Source organism: Prosopis cineraria, unplaced genomic scaffold (assembly GCF_029017545.1).
Source record: "Prosopis cineraria cultivar Desert tree isolate PC_DT_omini unplaced genomic scaffold, ASM2901754v1 PC13, whole genome shotgun sequence".
Classification (NCBI taxonomy): Eukaryota; Viridiplantae; Streptophyta; class Magnoliopsida; order Fabales; family Fabaceae; genus Prosopis; species Prosopis cineraria.
The window spans coordinates 3514643-3536936 of NW_026555344.1; the positions used below are offsets into that span (position 1 = coordinate 3514643).

The following is a 22294-nucleotide window of genomic DNA, read 5'->3' on the forward strand; positions in this document are numbered from 1 at the left end:
CACAGCGAAAGAAAGGAGGCGCCACCGAGGATGGTTCGTAACAGAACAGAGCCGCTGGATGCTGCCACTTTTTAAACACCACCTTCTCCGACTTCGACCCTTGTTAGCGTTGCTGCTGTCGGCTCAAATCCACCTGCCGAGCTTCTTCCCTTTCCGTCGCTGGCGCAACGAGTTTAGCGGGAGGCGGCGACGAGGTGAGAGGCGATAATAGGGGGATCGCCACTTTCCAATCACACAACCGATTCACCTGTAAGGAAGACGGTGCTTGCATTTGCAGGCGGCTCGGCAAAGGAAGAATGGACTGAGTCAGATCTGTGACTAGATGGCGAGGGAGAGACGAAGGAGAGAAGGACGAGAGTCACAGGAGATATGGAGGAGAGTCGATGGACTGACGGCGAAGCAAGGCGGACGAGGCGAGAGACACACAGAGAAGAGAGAATGAAGATGGGTTCTGAAACGCGCACATGAGGTCGAGCAGGAGGAAAAGACAAACATGAGGGGAGGGGTATCATGATCATTTTAAAATAATAGATATCATTATTATTGCATTTTCCTTCAACTGACTTTCAGAAAGCTACTCAGATCAGCTTTTCAAATTTTGCTGTTTTAGCCCATTCAAAAAGCACATTTGAGAAGTCAGTTTTGCATCATAAATGCTCCCTAAACAACATTTAACTTTTTCAAAATGAAAAGTAGCTTTTTGAATATAAAAAGTGAAGAAACCAAACGCAGCTTAAACATCAGCATTGAAGAGATAGTACAACATAAATTTATCTCTCCAGTGGGGCCCCCAAAAAAATTAATTTTAATCTTCAAGGGAATTGCTCAAAAATAATAGGTCCCAGACTGACAAGCAGACAGAAAAATAAGCAAACGCGTCCCATGAGCAAGTGCTTATTTATTAAGCAGAACCTTTTTTCCTTTTTCAGCAAATACGTCGGCCTTGCAATTTCATTTTTGATAAAGCAGGTAATAAACCAGCAAATTATCAATTTATCATCACGGATACATTGCCCCGAGAACATGTTTCTTAGCTGCATAGAATGCACCAACTCAGCAAATATCTAACAAACACACTCATTGTAATGAACTTCTATGAGATCGTTGCAGAACCAGTCCCCAAGTGCAAAAATGTGCATCTGATAGTCCCCAAATGAACTCAACAAATTTCTCAAGGAAAATACTTCGGCACATTGGTTAATAAGCACATCTTTTGGTCATTTCTATTTACTCAATGCTCAAGTTCAACTGTAATACTTATTTGGTATATTTGGATTTGAATAAGGCTACAATTTTAGGCTCAGTGCCTAAGGTACAGGGTTGATGTTCTAAGGAAGTAGTTTGCAGATGACAATCAATGTATCATTTATGAGTACAATTTATTTAGCAATTCTAAGAGAAGAACAGCAGCAGAATCCTTCGCTTTCTTCACACTTGGCATTGGCTCTCCAACACATTCATCTGTCCATCCTCTATCAGTAGTATTGACACGAACTGCAAATGTAAACCTCTTTGCATGTGCTGGACCACCCTCATTCACACACCTACGAGATTTGTGTAGCAAATAACAGTAAGTAAAATATCACACTTCAGCCTCTAATCAAATTATGTGATTGAAAGCAAAGCAAGTCATTTCAGTTCATACCGGTAGAATGGCATAGGCCAATTTCTCCGCAAACAAATGTCATTTAATGTTTGTCTGGTGAATGTCTGGTTTCCATTCTTCTTCTTACCATTTTCATTATCCTTTTCCTTAGTTTTTGCTACCTCCTTCTCTTTCAAAGCTGCAAGGGCATTTCTGGCAGCTAATTTCTGGGCCATTTTCTTTTGAGGATTTTGAGCAGCCCCAACTTGCACACCATCGATGAACACTTCAACAGTAGCCAAATTTCCAATTCGACAGGCTCTATATTCTAAGCCTTCTGCCTGCTGCTGGCATCGTTCTTGTAGCTCCCGCACAGGATGCATAGGCAGAGTCTCAGGGGTCACCATAGGATGCAAAAGAGGCTGAAAAACCTGATAAAATTGCAAGAATCGAAATCATTTTATCTATTTAAGTAAAATGAATAGGAAGAAAGACGCAGTTTCAAAGAGCAGGCACTCACCTTCCAAACAACAGAAGTATCTCGTCTGCTGTCAAGAAAAATGGCACCAGCAATAGATTCAACAATGTCACCAAGGACCTTGGGTGCTTTGCAGTCTCCCAAGCCAAAGGAGTTAAACCCTGGCTTTGACAATTCTTCTTGAACTTCCTTTACAAATTCCGTAATCTGCAGACATATAACCAAAAGCACGTCATTAGAATGGCCCCAAGAAAAGTTCTCAACAAGCTCCAGGCAATTAGATATAATATGACTTAGAACCAGGAAGTCAGTATGAAACCTGTTTTTCTAGGGCACTAGACCCATGTCGAAGATGGACATGAAGATTGTGTTTAACCGCAACACGTGCAAAGTTTTCATTGTTTACAGCAGCAGCTCGAAGGTCAGTCAGACGTCCTGGTGGCAAATCTGTGTAAGTGAAAAACAAGTGCCTAGTAATGAGATGATCCAAGACAGCATCACCAACAAACTCCAACCGCTGATAACAGGATACTCCAGAAGATGGTCTTGATGCATGAGTTATTGCTTCTACAAGAAGCCCCTTGTCTCTAAACACGATATTCAAACCACCTTCCAAAGCATCAAAGTCAACACTCCTAAGTATGCTCTCAGGAACAGTATTTGGTTTCCTCGTACACTCCATCTTGTCAGGATCAAACTCTATCTGAATGCCAATCCATTTCATAAGATGATTCGCAGCATTTTTCCCACCTTCAACATAATACACCCCAATCAGAGCTTCTACAACATCTGCAAGTGTCTTGCTGGATAGAACTCTGTAAGAACTTGAATCGCTCTCAAGCTCACCATCTTCCATTTCATCATCCTCAAATCCATCAGAAAGTTGACTCATCTTCTCCGTCTTTGAAGTCAATCCCTCTTGATCAAATAAAGATGACTCTCCATCCCTGGTATCCTCATCAAAGACAGGCAGCACCCCTGGAGCAGCCCATCTGGATGGAGCAAAGCGATCTGCTTGGATATATGATTGAAGTCCTTTACTCAATGCATACTGATATAATATCATGTTACTGACCATTTGTTGCCTCATCCTAGTAAGCTGGCCTTCATGTTTCTGTGGGTATTTTAGGAAAAGAAATCTACTAACAACCCATTTGAGATATGCGTCTCCTAGAAGCTCAGCCCTTTCATAGCAGAATGTCTCCTGGCAGGAGGCAGCAGTCAAGGCCTCCAATATCTGTTCATTGAGAAGGCATGGATTAACTGCAAAAACTAGAGCCATGACAAATTGACTACATTGAGCAGAAACATTACCTTGGAAGACTGGACTGGATAATTTATCATGTTCTTGAGTTGAATTGCCAGAAGCATACTTTCAACCCTCCTCATTATTGAAGGCAGCCTCTGGGCCCCACGAACGAGTGATCCAGGCAGGGGGTGTAGAAGGCATAGCTCAGGAGGAAGGAAGACATAATAAGTTTTGTCATGAGCCTCTTCAGATTCAACTTCATGTGCTACAAAGGCAAGATATGATAAATACAAGAAATCAGAGACTTGCCAGGAAAATACGAGTTCAGTATATGAATAAGGAGAGCATACTTTCACTGTGCTCAAATCGAGGGGACAAAAGATTCTTGCAGTATGATACACCCCGTCCTCTTATAAGAGGTTGCTGCTTGTAAATTAAATCAACACCATACCTACATATAGCAATAAAAAGAGGATCAGTTACCATATGCACCCTCCATTGCGCAAGAAGATACAAAAAGCTCCTCTAATGTGGAAGGATTAACAAGTTATTGTCGCCTAATGCCAGACATTATTGGCAACACCCTCACTTTGAAGGTGAAAATAGCATATTCCTTCACCAATTAAGAGTAGTTTCCTGTTCTTCATGCACAATGTCGAAGGTCAAACATGGCTGACAAGTCATGGTTAACCAATTTCAAGACAGAAAAAAGGGGAAAGAAAATTAGTAGGAGGTTGGGCTGGGGGACAAAGTGACAAAACCTTTAAACAAAGAAGAAAACTAGAAGAAAATAATGCCACCTAAAGGAGAATACACATCATACTTTTGTTTGTAGTAGTCAGCATATGAGCTGTACTCCAGAGGACCAAGATAGCCTTCTTTCCTAGGAAAAGAGTTCTCTGCGGTCATATCATAGCGGATTGAATCAACATAAAACCTCTTTCCCGAGTGAGCAGCTGTAACTATCCTCCCTACCAGATCCTCTGCATTAGCACAGGTATCTGCCATCATCAATTTCCCTTGAGCAGTCTTATTACCATGCTTTTGCATTTGCGTGGCTTGTCTATTAGGAACCAATCCTGAAGCTTTTACTACATCAAACTGTGCAACAGCTCCTCTGATTCCATAGGTTGGGTGTGATTTTTGCCCAAAAGCCATGCCATGACGCAATTTCCCGAATCCATATTCCCTTCTATCTCCACCTAAAGTTCTCTCATTTGTGCCAAGATAAACATCTGGTCGAGCCTTCTGAAGTGGATTTTTCCATGCATCTGTTTCAGTCACTGTCTCAACCAGATGCCAGTCAATTTGGTTCATAGGATCTACAAACTTATCGCTAACCATTGGAACAAACAAATATGCTTTTGCAGAATCCCAAGGAGTAGTGGAAGGTTCAACATCCACATCCAGGACAATGCTCATTAATCTTACATGAAAACTTTTCAAGGATGCCAGCTGCATGCCAAAAAGAAAAGGCAACAATTTGTCATCAGCAACAATAATTCTAACAGTTGAAGACATCTAATACAACCATACATAATAGTTAATCTACAAACCTGACTCTCGGTAATGTCTATTGACCCTCTAAAGACAAGGGATGCCTTTGTAGTCATGGTCCGTGCGATAAATAGATCCATCGACATCGATAACACCTGCAAAAAACAAGATAGGATCAGAGGGAGTTAAAGCATTTTAAAATAATTATATATGGACAGGACTTTTACAAGCAAACAAGAATTACTACCTCTGCATCCAGCTCACTGCCAAAAAGTACTGCAAAATCCGAAACTTGAGTCAAGAACGGATCCTTTGAATGGCCTATGTTTTCACTCTTAACAGCATACATATAAAGATGAAGCAATGCGGAATTCCTGCAAGTATCTTTTCCAGATAAGATCCATTCTCCCTGAAAATCCAGATGGAGATAAGCAAGAATAAATTTGGGAAGAAGAGCAATAAACTCAAGGACCACTTCATCTGAAAAGATTAAGTTGTTAGGACAAGGGCAAAGGTTGAACTCCCAGCTGTTTAGTTAAGGAAGGTCTAATATCATGTCAAGGATTACTTTATCTGAACAGCTTGAGCTGTTAGAAGTCCCACGATTAGTCTCATCAATAATGCTCAACACTACACAACCCTCCCTGGAAAGTTGGCACCCAGTAAAAATCTGACCTTAGACATCTGAAAGGGACCAAATCAGTATGTGGTGCCTAAATTCCAATTGAGTAGTATGAACTACTCCAAGAGCTACTTATGTAGGGTTATTAAATCACAAAATACCCAAACACCAACCTGAAATTTGTAACTTCCTTTCAGTCACAGCCCACCAGAAATATTGCCCCCAGAAAATCCTAACAGACACTCACAACTTTCCTGAACTACCACAATAACGTACTATTTTTCATGGACTCAGTACAAAAACCTACCTTTTCACATAGATGTGCGACTGTCTAACAGGTAGAAAGAGCAGAGAAAAAGAGCAGAAACACAAGGCAGGAATATTTGGTAAGTGCACCCAGATGTGCCTTTCCAAAGATAAATAATGATTCTTCTTTTTATACTGGACTGGCATTTGTATTTGAGGTGGCTTGTACATATTCTCTGATGCCATCCAGCATATATCCAGGTTTACAAAATAACAGCATAGACTATGTGATTTGTAGAGCAAACAAACCTTTAGTATGTCTGCCACACCTTCAGGATAAAACTCTCTATGTCTAGCAGTCCCTGGAAGTGGATCTCCTTCATCATTTTGCTCAGCCTTTTCCCTTTCTTCTCCACTTCCTTTGTCTGGCAATAGCATATCAGTGAATGCTCCCATCTCGTGCAGCTTCTTGCAAGCAGCTAGACAAACAGCCTGCAAAACAAGGGAGTGATAACCATTGCTTCTTGTGTAAAGATGACTATAATGAATTCCAATTATGATGAAATGATGTCAAACCTGTTGAGCAAGGCGCATTGAGCTGCATATAGGGCCATCAAGATTTTCAAATGGTGCATTACATGGCAATTGAAGCTTGCAAGAATATTCAGTGGGACCTCCCGGTTTTTCATGCTTCTCCATAATAAACTCAGGACGAAGAATTGAATATCTGTCCAGGTGCACCAGGATTCAAAATTGACATTAAGAAACAACCCTAGTTGAGCACAAAAATATCTACTAATGCAAATAATCAATATCAAGCAGAATGGCAGCACCTGTCACTAGGTAATTGCGAGCAGTAGAAGTGAATAAGACCAACAGCGGAATTTAAGCTCACAACTGCACCGGTTGACTCCACCTGGTAAACAGTTCCTGGTCTTGTATCTACTGAAATCAACCTTGAAGTGTCCGCAAGATGACTTAGGTCTGTTCTCTCTATTGCTTCTCTCCGCAACGTCTCCTCACTATCCCTCGCATTCTTTAGAAATGCTTCATGAGACAAGTTTCCCCTGCATATGGGAAAGAAAGAAAAAAAAACAAAAGGATTGAGAGCAGTTACATCATTAAAGCAAATGTACCAAAAAAGAAAAAGAAAAAGAAAAAGAAGGCAAAAGATGTTTCTTTCCACGATCAAGATGAGTTGTAACCTCTTACCAGCTACAGCGGTTGCAGCAAAGAATTGAACCTTCAATTTTATTATTAAAGCAAATGCTATTCCATTGGCAGCTCATTGGTTTAAAAACGAAGAGACAAGCAGTAACAATAATAATTTGAGGGAGGAAAGTAACCAACAGAAGCCAAAAACAAGGAATTTCTCTGACAGAATTTTCAGTTCTATCAGGCTCATTAGAATATACAAAATCATGGTCAATCAACACCCTGAAAAAGAGAGAATGCCAAGAGTCAATTAGATCAAAAATAATACCTCTCAACCATCAAGATATAATCAGACCCAGGCTTTCTCGCACGACCTCTAGATTGAATGTATGCTAAAACAGTCTTTGCAAGGTCAAAGCGAATGACAACATTGCATTGCCGTATATCAAGTCCTTCTTCAGCAACACTAGTGGCAACTAACAATGTAATCTACAAATAAGTGCCAGAATTAGATAGAAAGAACCAATAAATTATCCTAACCTTTACAAGGAACTGATTGAGGTCCTCATTAAAAGAAAGATCTTACTCGTCCATCACGAAACCTAGCAATTGTATCCTGCATTTGTGAGGTCCTCATTTCCTGACTATTGTTGTGTCCAATCAAGCTCGCACACCTAACAAAACTCAGAGATGGAAGCTCTGCAAATACCTGCAAGTTTCAAAGACAGTGGACTGGTGGGATCTTGATCAAGTAACTGAATATACCAAAATGAACCTAAAAGTGGTGTATATATTTTATTTAACCTTGGGTAGAACTAAAGCAGACACAACACGCTCAACAAATATGATGCGCGAAAGTCTTCTGTATGCTGATACTGGAGAAGTATTTTGATCAGAGCCTGAACCTTAGGGGTCACTTTGCCATCCGCCACAGCAGCTCCAATAATGACATCCACATGCTCCCCTCCAGAGACAACTGCAAGAAAGTGTACTAGCTTAAGTAAAACACCAAACAATATTCCATCTTATGCATTGATAATCAAATAGGTGGTAGGTATTACAAAAGTCAAGATAAAAACATTAATGAGGAATCATTATGCTGCTGAGTTACATTAACAATCACAGAGCACATTTGAGATTTTAGATAATTAGAAGTCATTTTGACATTCTTGAATGAAAAGCAAGACTGATAAGCAACACTATCCCCTTAATGTTCAAGCACAAATGCCACAGCAAAGATTCAGGCTCTCCATCATAATAATTTATTATGTCGATCATTCTCAAAGATTAGTCCAACAGCATTTTCATCAAAATGTTTACACACTCTAGAAACAAGAAAAGGAACTTCTCGAAACTTTCAGCCTGTCAAGAAAATTGACAAATTTGAACAATGAACCATAGCCACGTAATAGTGAAGCCCCAAGGCACTACAAAGTTTCAACAGTCAATCTCACCATGACTGTCTGGAAGCTCCCCTTCCTCAATCTCATCAGGTTCAGAACCACCCTGTGCCATACCACTTTCTGAGTCAGAAACTCCAGCATTCTTGTCAGACGCTGCACCCTCTGACAATTGACATTGTAGAAGAGACACCACTTTATTCAGATAGGACTCCTGAAACTTGACATCAAGTTGGTAGTTTGCCCTCTCATCATTTTGCAAAGCTGAGAGAAAAGAATGTGCAACCTGTAAAAGAAATAGAAATTATAAAGAAATCCAGGAAAAATCAATGATCAATCATTATCCTTACAACAGAACTCACCTTATAAGCACACCACTGACCCAGTTCGCCAAGTGCATAATTGATAGCTCTCAATTTCTGAATCAGGTTTGCAGCTCCATCACTTTCTGTTCTTTCAGAAACACCATATACTTGACGGAGCTCTTCTTTGGCTCCTGCATCTCTAGCTCCCATAAACTGCCATTTACTTCTTCTTGAACTTGACTTTGCAGCTTCTTCAACTTCAACTTCCATTTGCTTTATCTGCTCATGAAGGTAACACAAACTGGCTGCTTTGTCATACTCCACCACAACTTCAGAAGGCATTGGTACATGCTTCTCCAGCTCCTTACGGTCTTTAATAGTACAAACTACAGAATCTAGCTTACTTTCAAGATTTCGAATTTTTATTGCACAATCCACTTGGCTGGATACACCTGAATATGCCATAATCAAGAGCAACGATGACTATAGCAATCAGATGGAAGTATTGTGTTCTCTAAAAGACGATAAGCCTTGAAGACTTGCAGCTTGATTGCTGGTATGCTATGAACTAAACTGCAAGATTGCAGGTTCGAACAGGCAAAAGACCAAACATGGACGAAAAAAAAAAACCCATCCCTCTACTGCAAGAAAAAATTAATGACAGCATGAAAGCCCATGTTAAGAGTACCTTTCAAGTTAACAGGAGAAGCAGTCATTCCAAATACAGTTGGTCTCTTCTCTTTAGGTGTTGTATGATAGAACTCAGACATCACCAGTGAATAAGGATGTTTCTTCACAGCATGATGGCATTCATCCAGAATCAGGAGATTGATTGTTTCCATTTTTATAATGCTGTGCCTCAGAATGTTCAAAAGAATTTGAGCTGTCATGACTAGAACCTAAAGCAAGAATAACCAACTGGGTCATTGCAGTACAAGTATAAACACACGAGGCTCAGGAATAACACTAGCAATTAAGATAAAACTGAATAGCCAGCTAAGCTTATGACCAAAAAAATTGTCTTAATAAAATTCAGAGCCAAAGCAACACAAATAATAATGACAAAATCTACCGGATAAGGCACTATGGAAATAAGGCAAGACTTGGAAGTTGAGCAAGGAAAAAAAAGCTTCAGGTACAAATTTATCAAAATGCCAACATAAATTCTGAAAAGTGAATTATTGGTAGGAAAAAAATATCCCAAATTTTAAGGTCAAACTCAACTTGGCAAAAGTTAAGAAAATTTGAGAAAAATAGGCAAATGTTTTGGTCAAATTTTGGAGACATGTTCCACGATTTAATAGGTAATGTTACTTGGAAACCAGTGTAGCATCATGCGTGGGTTCTCCTTGCTTGGCTAGGTCTCCATTAGAAACCAAGTAGGTAAAGTTTTAATAAATGCATCAACTAATCTTTTTCCATGATATTCCCAGTTATATACCTAAACTCTAAAGAAGTAACCATGCAGCATTTGCTTCAAACTTACTTTTTAATATAATTTTACTACATCAGCAAGTCTTTCCAGCCATTTGAAAAACATATCAATATAAAAAGGCCACAAATCAAACTTATTTTCCATAAGGAAAATGTTCAGTAAAAACTTTAGCCAACCATAGAGATAAATTGAGTGTACATAATTAAAGGCAGCTCTGAGGAAAAATTAGCAAGTTGGAGCTTAAGTGGAATGTTATGCTGAACTGAATGAAAAGATATCCTGGTTAATGGACAGAAACCCAAATTAAAATACAAAGTATCAGAAGTCCTGACAGAATTTCAAAGCATACCTGCTTCGTTTCAAATTCACGTTGCCACCTTCGAGCATCCCAGAAGTCCTGTCCCATTTCTCCACAGTAGTGACCCACTTGGTAGCCAGTTCGTTCTCGAATTACTTCTGCTTGCTGAAATTGGACTACCAAAATTACACCAATCCCTACAGTAATATTTATCTTTTCACAAATTAAATTTTAATTTTAATGTCCCAAATTTATATTACCTGATAAACAAGTGGTACTTTGGGAACCAAAAATACTGCAAGCATTTTTCTATTCTGCTTTTGTAAGCTCTCATGAATACTTTTAATGAGAAGAACAGCAATGAGGGTCTTTCCTGCCCCAGTTTCAAGAAAAGCTATAGTATTTCTCTGCTTTGCCTGCTCAAGAACATCCAACTGGTACTTTCTAGCTTGTTCCTCAGGAACTCTCTCCTTTGGCTCCTCAGTTTTCGTCTCAATCTTTCCATTGAATTCCTGTTTAGTGTCATTAGCGACCTTAAGTTCTCGATTTCGATCAGCTTCCCAAGTGCCTAAGCGAAAGACCATGTCATTGGAACCTGACTTGTCCCTCTCCCAGTAACCCCTTTCTCTATCCCTCCAATCCCTGTCTCTAACATCTCTCCTACCACAACCATTAAAATTTTCTCTTCTCCTGACACTATCTTTTTCCTTCCTATCAACCTCATCCCATTCCCGGGGCCTCTTTCTATTAGGACACCTCTCCCTTTCCTTGGGGTGGTAATTCCCTCTGCCAGGATAAAGCCTCTCACTCTTGTAACTGCCAAGCCGAGCCCTCTTGCCAAATCTTTCTTCACCATCCACATGATGCTCCCTAGATAGATCGCCACCTCCATTTTCCTTAGAATCACCCAAAGTTCTCCCTTCTTCATTGCCATTAGATACTTTATACCCATTACTTTCAGCTTCTGAACGCTCGCACGCTTCAACAGCACGACCGTGTTTTTCACCAGCCAACCCATTCTTCACAAAATTATCTTTCTGATCAAAGATTTCAGCTTGCAGTACCAACGCACCGTCTTGGTTTCCAGTTCCAGCCTCAGTGGCCAAAGGGAGGCCACTTCCGTTCTTGATACTGTCAAGAATGCTATCAATGCCGCCGAAGAAATCGTTAACCAGTCCATCCTGTATCAAATTGTTATCGACCTGTTCCGAGACTAGGGACCCCTCATCGAAGTGAATGAGATCGCAGGAAATGTCCTCACAAGCGTCCAGCCAATAGGAGGGAGAGGAGCGAGTAACTTCTGGGTCATCCTCAATTGCCCCTGAAACCCTAATACCCCCATCCTCCATTTCTTTAAATTACTCGGTTGAATTGACTAACAACAAACAAGAGAAGTAAATAAAACAGAAAAATAAAAGGGAAAAAAAGGGATAGAGAAAGGCAAAGCGATTGCCAATAGAAAGGACGAAGCCTTTCGGGGTGAGAGCTACAGCAAGGATCAAGGAGTATACAAGTTTAAGCAGAGTGGAGGGTAGATAGACCGTACGAAGCACGCAAAAGAGTGATGGGCAGAAAGGGGGAATTAGTCTCTCAAGAAAAGACTGAAAGCAAAAACCCCTGACCCTAAAATCACAAATTCTGCGTGCGATTCCATAAGATTCCACGGTCTATCAACGCCTATTCTGCTCTCTTTCCCTTTTCCTTTCCTGGACTACACGTGCGTGCACACACAAACACCACAGTTTCAGAATCTCTTCCACACCGCCTCGCTATCTCTCTTCCCCTTTCATTATATTTCAGCTTTCAATTACCCGTATCTGAATTCTGCCTCTTCTTCTCGCCGCTGTTGCTTCTTTTGGTTGAATATAGACCCGCAGCGACAGAGACAGAAGACTCGGAGTCACAGAAGAACGAGATAGCAGCACAAAATATAAAATGAATTATTATTATTACTGTACTAAAACAAGAAGACTGCAAGTTGATTAGTTAATAATTAATTTTTGCCCCCAAGAAAAATTGAACTTTTTTAAGGTTTTTTGGGAGTACAGGTTGGATTGAATGTTTCGGTAATCGGAACCTGGAGCTCGGAACTGCGAAACTGGGGGCCTGGAGACACTGAACTGGACGAGATTTTCGGGCTTAAAGGCTTAAAACTTTAGATTGATGATTTCACGGGTCCAGACTTGGGTCTCGATCGGGTCGTTCTAGAACCCTGGATAAATATCTCTCAAAAAGTTAACTGCCATCTAAGGTTATGCCCCAGCAGGTGCAATCAAACATCACCGCGTGTCAGTCTCCATGCGTGTCAACGTATTATTGGTCAATGTCTGACGAATGGGAACTCAGTAATGAGGTGAACAGGGATTCTTGGACACGTGGCAAGTGTAAGAAAATGAGTAGGTTACGGTGTCAGAACTCTGAAAAGAGCCCGTGAAGTAACGGCGTTAGGGTACGGACACGACAGATCCACGTGGCTTGGGGTTTTGCAGGGTTAGGAAGTCAAAGGAAGAAAGATTCAGAACCCTAGGACTTAGGCATGGTAGGCAATTTGCTTATTGGAGAATAATAGTAATTGGTTAATATTCGAGAATCGAGATATGGAATTATTGTTTGATTGATCTTTGGAATTCTTCTGTAGATCACCTTACACTTTTGAGGCTTTAATGACCTGCCAGCTTTGGCGCGTGGGCATATATATTTACTCTTTTTCAGATATGTGGGTCCCGCTGTTTCTGCGCCACTTCTAAAGCTATTAATTAGTACTCATCCGGTCCTATTTATAAGTCATTTCTACCAACCTCATCAATACCAATACAATAAAAGTACAAGGAATAAAGTAAGTAAAATTTCAAACATGCCCCTATATAACAAATCTAAAAAGTAATGTCCTGTTATTTTTTCTCTCTCATGAAGGGTAATTTTGGAAATACCTATCAAATATTACCTAAAAAAACGCACCATGACTTATAAATGAGACCAAATACACCTTTTAAAATGGGACTTATAAATGGGACCGGAGGGAGTACTTATTGTGTTGGCCAAAAAAACAAAGTATTTATTGTAGTTTAAAAATAAATTATTCCGGAGACGGCCTAGGATTGGACATGGGTATCTCTCTTAGATAGGATTGTTTGTTATGCTTATGTTATAGCAAATTAGTCTCTTCTCATGTTAATAAAAATAATCATTATTTTTCATACAAAGCTTAGTCACTCCCTCCGTGTGGGAAAATTATTAAATAGGTGTATTTTTAGACAGATATTTAAAAATATTATATAATACTAAATTACCCCCTCACATCATCTTTAATGGAAGAATTTTTTTTATTCTATTTATAAATAATGTCATTAATTTTTTATCATAATTTTTTCTTTTACAATCAATTAAATGTTAGTGAGAAAAGATAATCTCTCTTATCCTTATTATAATGCCCTCCAACTATATTATTAGAATTAAGGAGAGATAGTTAAACTATTAATTTTATCTAAAAATAAAATAAACTTTTAATTTTACACCTATTTAAATAAAAAATTTTCAAATTCGCATCATATTATTTTTTAAAGTTGATGAATTTAAATATGAGTAATATTAGAAAAAAAAATAGTCAAGATCCCATAGAGTGTCTTATACTATTAAGGACCAAAAGTTTCTTCTAGGAAGTACCTAGTAATAAAACAAGAAGGATTATGTTATTAAAGGATATATATTAATAAAGGTAAAGTTAAGAACTGACTAATTTTTTAAACAAAATTAATTTTAAAGTTTTCTTAGTTTAGCATAAACATGTTAAAAGTAATATATAACAATATTTTTAGAACTGGACTGGATATTGAACAGAAATGTTAGCGATTTACGGTTCGTATGATCTAATCAAGTTGAACCAACGGTTAAATCGATAACGTAATAATTAAATTAAAAAATTATATATTTATATAATAATTTAAATATAAGAAATAAATATGAAATTACTACTTAACTTAAAAATAAAATTAAATATTTTAAGTTTATCATGATTTAATAAACCACATAATATAATATAATATCAAATGATTAAAAAAATTGATTATTTTCTACTAAAAAATTTGTCAAAAAAATAAAAAAAGAGGCATTTTTTGAACAATTCATTTTTGAAAACCGGGATCAATTTTTGACTTGATTCCAGTTCTCGATCCAACCATTTATTTAAAGCAGCCCAATTTGGCTCAACTTTTCGAACAATTTTTTTTACTTGACCAATCTGTTAGCATGACCAGTCTAACCATCCAATTCTGTCCAATTTTTAAATTACTGATTTATAAATAAGACAATATATATATATATAATAAAAGCCAACAAAGTCTTACAAAATTATGAATTCTTTTTTTGACTGAGAATTATAAAGAGGACATCATCTATGAACAATAAGGATGTTGCAGGTAAAAAGCTCTCTCCTTTCGGAACAAACTGAGCCAAGTGATGTTTTATTGAAAAACATGCATAAAAAATGATGAACGCAAATATTTTCCTTATTCATTTTTCACTCTCACTCCACAATCTTGTGCATTCTTTGTGATTTAAATTCAGAATAAAGGTGTCTCTGCTTTTAAAAAACCAGCATAGATTTGTTTCTCTGTTTTGTTATAAAAAAAAAAAAGTACGTGGATTTGACATAATCATTGAGAAAATAAGAATGAATTATAGAGAAGTCATAATGGTGATCGAATAGCAATAAAATTAATAATTGAAGAATGGATGTGTAAGAATCGGAAACAGAGCTGCTTTTTTACCCCTCTCTATTTGCATTTAGAAGGAAAAAGAAAGAAAGGACGACAACGATGGAGAGGCGTGAAAATATTTGGTTGACAAGATGGAAGTAACCTTTCATTTTTGGTCAGCTTACAGCAAACACACAACGGAGATTCCACTGACCCGACTTGCATCATCTACCTTTTTTGCGACGCGTTGCATGTTAATATTAATACGACTGTGCAAAAGTTCAATTATTTTATCCAACCTAGTGTGATCTGAAAAAATTTAATCCAGCCCAGTTTGAAAAAAAAAATATTTGATTCAAAGAATTAAAGAGATTGAAAAAGCCAAACTATCTCATCAGATTGGATTGAACATGAAACTAAGCTCTCAAATAACTTAATTTGATCCTATGAAATTATGTTAATATAATTTTAATTATTTTTAATATATTTAAATAGTTTGAAATTTGAACATAACATTTCCTTCGTTCATATTTCACCTGTCTATTTAGTATAATTTTACTTTAATTTGCTACCATATAGTTGTTGTAATGTAAATTAGACATATTACTAAAATTTGTTAAATGTTGTTGTTTGTTGTTGAAGTTATAAATTTAAATAATTTGTTATAATTGAAATATTTATTGTTATTGTTGTCGGAGATTGTTCTAGATTCTTCATAATTATGAGTATTTTTATTATCTTAATTAAATTTATTATGTTAATATAAATTATTGCCTCTCATAAAGGGGGAAAAAAACTAAGTGATTGTATTAGACTATTAGGGCAAGTTTCCTAATTTTATTGATTAAATCTGGTCCTGTTAATTTACAGGTTATAATTAGGCCAAATTGGGCTATTTTTTATGAAAAAAACTAAATTTTGAATTCGGCTAAAATCAAGTCTTATCCTTTGTACAACCTTGATGTTATATATATATATATATATATATTGATTGTAATCATATATATTTTTACTATATAAAGTGTCATAGACAAATCATATTATTTATAATTTATTACATACTTTGATAAATATTTATACGTCAGCAGTACAGTGAATATTTTTAGATAACAACAAGATATATGTTTCCTGATATATTTCATAAAACGTGGGCTAAATTATGTTATTTATAATTTATTAATAGCATGACTTGTTATAGGTTTTATATCTTGTATTGAGAATTAGATTATAATACTCAATTTTAAATTTAATTTATCTCTTTATTTGTAAATTTTTTTTATTTATTTGAGGATTAATTAAATTAAATATTTCTATTTCACGTATAATGGGATTGATTTGTTATTTTTAAAACATGCCAGTAAATTTTGTCTATATTTTTATAATTAATTAGTTCATTATTTAATTAAAAAATGATATGTCAAGATAGACATAGGATTGGAGAGAAATGTCTTGGCTTCACAATCTCAAATCAACATCCTCTGACACATTTTTCCTATAAAATAATCACTCACAAGTGCAAATTAAGAAGTGTCTGTTTCAATGCGATCATAGAATATAAATAATTTTGAAATCGACATGTTTAAAATAACAGGTAATCTTATGTAATTGTGTACACTTATTAAAAAAAAAAAAGGCAGAATACAACTCATAGCTTAGCGGGCTCGGCCCACAACATGGGCCTGATGGTTCACAATTAATGTGGGCCTCCAATTATTTTTTCCAAAAGGCTTGGCCTAACTACTCGCATAACCAGCACGATAGCTTAAGGTTGAAGCTGCCTCTATTTTCACAATCACGCTTCGTGAAAATTAGTCACCAAATTCAATTGTGATATGCTTGGGCTCGGCTAACGGGATGAAATGCACTCATTATTTTTTTTAATAAGTTATATAACTAAATATTTAAGTATTGTTTGGTTTAATTGAAGGTAGCTCTTGTAGAAGCATTCTCCACATTTACATAAACTCAAATTTAAGACCAGCTATAATCCTTTTTACTAGAACCAATACTTATTTGTATGCTAACTAAATTTTAAAATAATTCTATATCAAGTAGTGCCACGTAGTGCAGTGAATGCCGTCGAACGTATTTTCTTTGACTTTGTGCCTTTTGATCTTCCAAAAAAATTGTTTTACGTATATTTATAAATATTTCAGATAAAATATAAGTCCTTGGTTACTAAAAATGAGATGGAATATGATGGACTGAAAAAATAAAAGTCAAAATGAGATAATAAAAAAAATAATGAATCATATAAAAAAATAGAAGGGTGATTTAGTTCATCGGATTGATAATTATATTCATGAGATTTTTGAATGATGTGATGATTGACACATTTGTAGTATATATTAATGAATTTTATCATGTTTATCATGAGGAGTAAGGGTAATTAGTTTATTTTATATTGATTTTTTTAATTCTATTTCCTTTTAATAACCAAACGAGACTTTAGGAAAAATATCAGCAAAAGACCCCTAAAAGAATTTAATTAATATCTGATAAGAATTTGGACAGACCAATTACATGTTAAAACTTTAACCTCACTTACTAATTGTTAATGTTTAAGTATTTGAGATAATCAATAATTCAAATACTTTGACGGGGGAAATGAAAGAAGGAAATTATGTGGTGCCCTGACCTTTTCATGAGATCACGAACCACGCGCGCGCAGTTTTGTGATATTGATCTATCCATGGAGTCACAACACACAGACACAAAGACACACTTGTGTGATATTACAATACAAGAATGGTTGGACCACCACGATGTGGCATATAATAAACATGGAACACAAGAATGAAGAATACTTAGGGCCCCAGAATCAAAGAAGTGATCTGGTTATTGGATGCTTGTATATGTATGCATAGTTACCTTCTTTCTCCATAACCTGTAGTACTTTCTAACGCTTATCCGATACTTATGACCCGTCACAATTAAATCTTTTGCTAACAAATCTACTTTAATCATACTTTGTCCTACTTAGGACGAGGACAATGCAACATTTTAAGACAACGGGATATTCATGACTTTGACAATTCATATGTTGTAATCTAGGCCTAAACAAATTAACATTCTAATTCCACTGTTGGAATCATCCCTCTCTGCTTGTGAATTGTGATCGTGAAACAGTACTTCCAGAAAACGTAATAATATGGTGGCGTCCCCCCCCCCTTTTGGCTTTATATAGTGCTTTGAGAGTGGTGAATCATTTCACATTCAACATCCCTCAAGTAAAGTTCAATGGAAAGAGTTCGATTGAGATGATCCGGGTTCTATAATAAAACAATGTGCACGCTCTATCTGATTGAGCCAGATTTATTAATTAGTATTATTGTTATATAATTTGTCTAATTGGAATATATAGCTCTCTCAAAGAGATTTTTTGTATTTATATAGATTTGAACCCAAGATTTAATATTTAATTAAGTGGTCATAATCTCTTTTATTAGTATCAACCCTAGTTAAATAGAGAGTATGTATGTTTATATAGGAAAAATGAAATTCATTCGACAGCAGTAAAGCTCATGTTTGCTATTTTAAATAAAAATGTACTAGCGGCAGCATTTGTTATTGAAGTGTCACGAATTGTGGCGTTTGAACAAAAATGTCACTAATAGCAATGCTAGAATAATTTAAAAGATTATATTTTTCAAATAAAATCATAAATTATAAAATATCTAAACTAATCTAAATCTAGTAATAATGACTGGCTTGTAAAGAAATGCAAAGAGCTGGATATTCGAAGACTGTTCTCTTTATTTCCTTCTTGTGTTGTTAATTTTCTTTCTGTCCTAACATCATGCAGGATGTTAACTTTAAATTAATAAATGTGTCGATAAAACATTGCATATATATGTTAATTGAATGATCATTCTTCTTCTTTTGAAAATTAGTCATTTATTTTATTCAGTTTTCACTCAATTAAAATTCATTCTTAAACTTCAATCCCTCATAATTCAGTCTTTATAATTTTAAATTAGTTGTATTTTCGTTCATAAACTTTAACTCAATGCAACTCAAACTTATAATTTTAATCATTTAAAATATTGATCTTTATATTTTAGAAAATAAAATTATAAAGATTAAAAAGTTATAGTAATTTAAAATATCAGCCCTAAGTTTCAAAATTCTTTTTTTTTATAAAAATATAAGAATAAATATTTTAAATGGTTAAATTATAGAAAATAAGTTATAATTAAGTAAAAACTATAAGAATTAAGATACCATGAGCCAAAGTTTAGGTGCCAAGTTATAATTGAATCAAAACTACAAAAATCAAATAATTAATTTTCTACTTTTTTCACTAATTACATTCAACTTTATAAACATTTATTTTAATTTTACCATGCACATGCATATAAAACTTCAATTGATTACTAGTACAAAAAGATTATTACAAAACCATTATGAATTATCTCATACTTATAAGCAACGGTTCTTTTGAGGCCCCTCAAAATGTCCATTTACCTGAAGCAAGAGTACAAAAACAACAACCAACCAGCAAAACAATGGCAGAAACAAGCCACAAACATGTGGAGTGATTGGAAAAGATAGCTCCTAATAATATAATTGAATCCTGACTCTATGATAAAGTTGGGGAAGAAACAAACAATCAGTACGATATCAATAGGGAAATTTATTTTCAAGTACAAGGCCCAAAATCCTCTATATCAAACAAACCACCAGGCATCCTAATATTTTTGCATTCAGTGGTTATATTCCAACATGATGGTCCTCAATTTTATGTGTGTGTGTGTTATCCTCGTACTAAACTAGTTAGCATATTTATTAGCTTTTTTAAAAGCATAACCATACGTTATCCGTAGCTTGATCATACAATTATATCTTTAACTAAATTGAGAGTAGGGAGGTTTTTGTGCTGATCAACTTAATTTCCACATATTGTTAATAGTCTCTATCATCATATTGATCCCAACAAAGACTAACCTCCTTGCTGCATATTGCTCTATTTTTCATATTGCTCTTATAATCCTCTTTTGCAATGGTCTTACTACTGCATCTAATAAGTCTGAGCATAAATCTTTTGCCAAGATAACCTCCTTTTGCTTCAATACAATGATCCCAGAGAAAACCTATTGTAAACGTCTCTGTGGTCCAAGAATATACTATGTTGCACATGTATATACATACTTGGAGCGAAGGCAATTGATTAGGATAAAACACACACACACATGCAATGGCAAAAGTCAATTTAGGGGGAGAGTAGTAATGGGCAAACAGAAAGTAGAATCTAGTAAAGAAATGAATGCAAAAGGGCATGATACATAAATAAAGGAAAGAAGCTAGCAATATAATGTTACAGCTTGGCAGATAACATGTACAGGATCGGATCATGATTATTGTCATCTGTGTGTGTGTGTGTGTGTGAACGAATAATGAAAGAGAGGAAGCTACAGGAGAGGCTACAAATAAGAGAAGAGGCTATGCCTTTAATCTAACAATTATTCAAGGCCTTGGAAAGTGACCTAACCTTCACAAATTAATTAAAAGAACCCACTCTTCCTACTCTACCCTTTTCCATGTACTTGTCTTTCTTTAAGGTATCTTCAAGTTCCCATTTATACCTTGTCCATATTCAAACTACAAAAAAGAAAAAAGAAAAGAAAAGACACCAGCGTTTAGACAGTGCTTCGTTTGTAGGTGTTTCTACCTGTACAGGAACGCTTTTAAAAACACTCCTCTAAACATAACTACAAGAGTGCTTTTTCTATAGAATTGAAAAAAAATAAAATAAAATAAAACATATCATAGAGCTTTCTCTAGGTGATGTAACCTATCAAAATACTTTGATAGCTCCTAGAATTAAAAAAAAACATATTGGAAGACACTCTCATATGGTTTAATGTTGACAAGCACCTCAATTCGTCCTTTAATTAAAAAAGATATAAAAATGTAAATATATCATCGCACTTATACAAGAAATTGTTCCAGTAGCTAGCTTTAGCTATCTTCTGAGTATATTTTTAGAAAAGTGTTCCCGTAAGTTGTTCCTCTATTTTTTTAGAACATGTTAACATGTAAGCACTCTGGTATGAATGACTATATATGTATATATATAATGTTGTGAAAGGAATATATTGTAGTAACATAAAGGATGTTGAAGAAGGAGGTAGAGAAATGTAGGGGGATGGTGAAGTGAGAATAGTAGGATGTACATAGGAAAGAAAAGGAATGAAATGGGTAAAGAGAGGAAGTAGTGAATAAAGTGGCTTTTAACAGCAATGAGGTTGTGAGGTGTCCCCATTCTGTTATACATTATGGTCCCACCCTTTGTTTCGTGGCATCCCTTATTTCATATATCCCTCCTTTACATTCATATCACCTTCGTTTGTCCCCTCTCTATACCCCTTAACTTCCTCCTATATTATACATTTGCATGTGTGCGTGTGTGCCCTGTTTATTCTATTTAATCAATAATGTAAATAGTACAGTGTAAAATATGCATGACATATTGAATTACTCTTCTACACTGTATTTTTTTTTTATAAATCAAAATGCTATTGAAAATATATCATTGTATATATTCATGGGGGCAAGCTCTCTCTAATTTCTTTGTCTCAAATTTTGTGTAGATTAATGTATGGAAAAAAACATGTCTTGTTTTGTATATATCAGAGTACTTGTAGGCTCTTTAATATAGATTGAAATTTATCAATATAAAATAATTAATTTCTCGTTGTGGATGTTGAATTACCAGTACAATATACATATGGGTCATGGGCAAGCACTTGGCGTCTTTTGTTGTCTGATAGTATGACCAATGTCAAGAAAATGTGTATTATTGTTGGAGACTGCATTGAAAAAAAAATATATTTCAAGAATTAATTTCAGATAAAGTTCAGAAGAAGAAGAAACTGATAGATGTATTATGTATAATTTCTCTTCAACAGTACATGGTTAAATTATTTATTTCATGTCAAAACTATGAATATTGAAGTAGCTAGTACTCAAGATCGATCAAAGTGAAATATACACATATTGGGATTAACCTGATATATCTATTACTTTTAGTTTTCTATTCTTTATTCTTGTATACGTTGGTCAAGGACCGAGTCTTACTCTTCATAGCTCTCTCAGGCATCTCTGTATGCTCAAAGGCTATTTTATATATATCTCCTCTTACCCAAATGGAATTTATATATAAGAAGAGTGTGCACACACAAACAAACTCAGAAGAATCTAGCAGTTGAATATTTTTGCTTGTGTTTTTTAATCTATAAGCTAGATATCAATCCATCGAGAATATTAATATGTTATTGTTTATTGCATAATAATAAGATCTTTTTTTTTAGTGGTTGGGGGAGTAAAT

The 22294-nt window shown here is 35.6% G+C and overlaps 1 protein-coding gene across 1 annotated transcript; it reads right to left on the reverse strand.

Annotated features, from left to right (window-relative positions):
* Positions 1 to 1193: 1193 nt before the first annotated feature.
* Positions 1194 to 12285, reverse strand: LOC129290596 (endoribonuclease Dicer homolog 1). Its single transcript, XM_054927406.1, is given in 21 exon segments — positions 1194 to 1544; positions 1646 to 2016; positions 2106 to 2270; positions 2383 to 3300; positions 3378 to 3577; positions 3663 to 3763; positions 4136 to 4767; positions 4869 to 4964; positions 5057 to 5218; positions 5987 to 6169; positions 6254 to 6404; positions 6511 to 6744; positions 7161 to 7321; positions 7419 to 7541; positions 7637 to 7683; positions 7686 to 7808; positions 8287 to 8518; positions 8595 to 8989; positions 9226 to 9436; positions 10322 to 10435; positions 10531 to 12285. Coding segments are annotated over 21 exon segments (5886 nt in total). The 5' UTR covers positions 11620 to 12285; the 3' UTR covers positions 1194 to 1366.
* Between the last annotated feature and the right edge of the window lie 10009 nt (positions 12286 to 22294).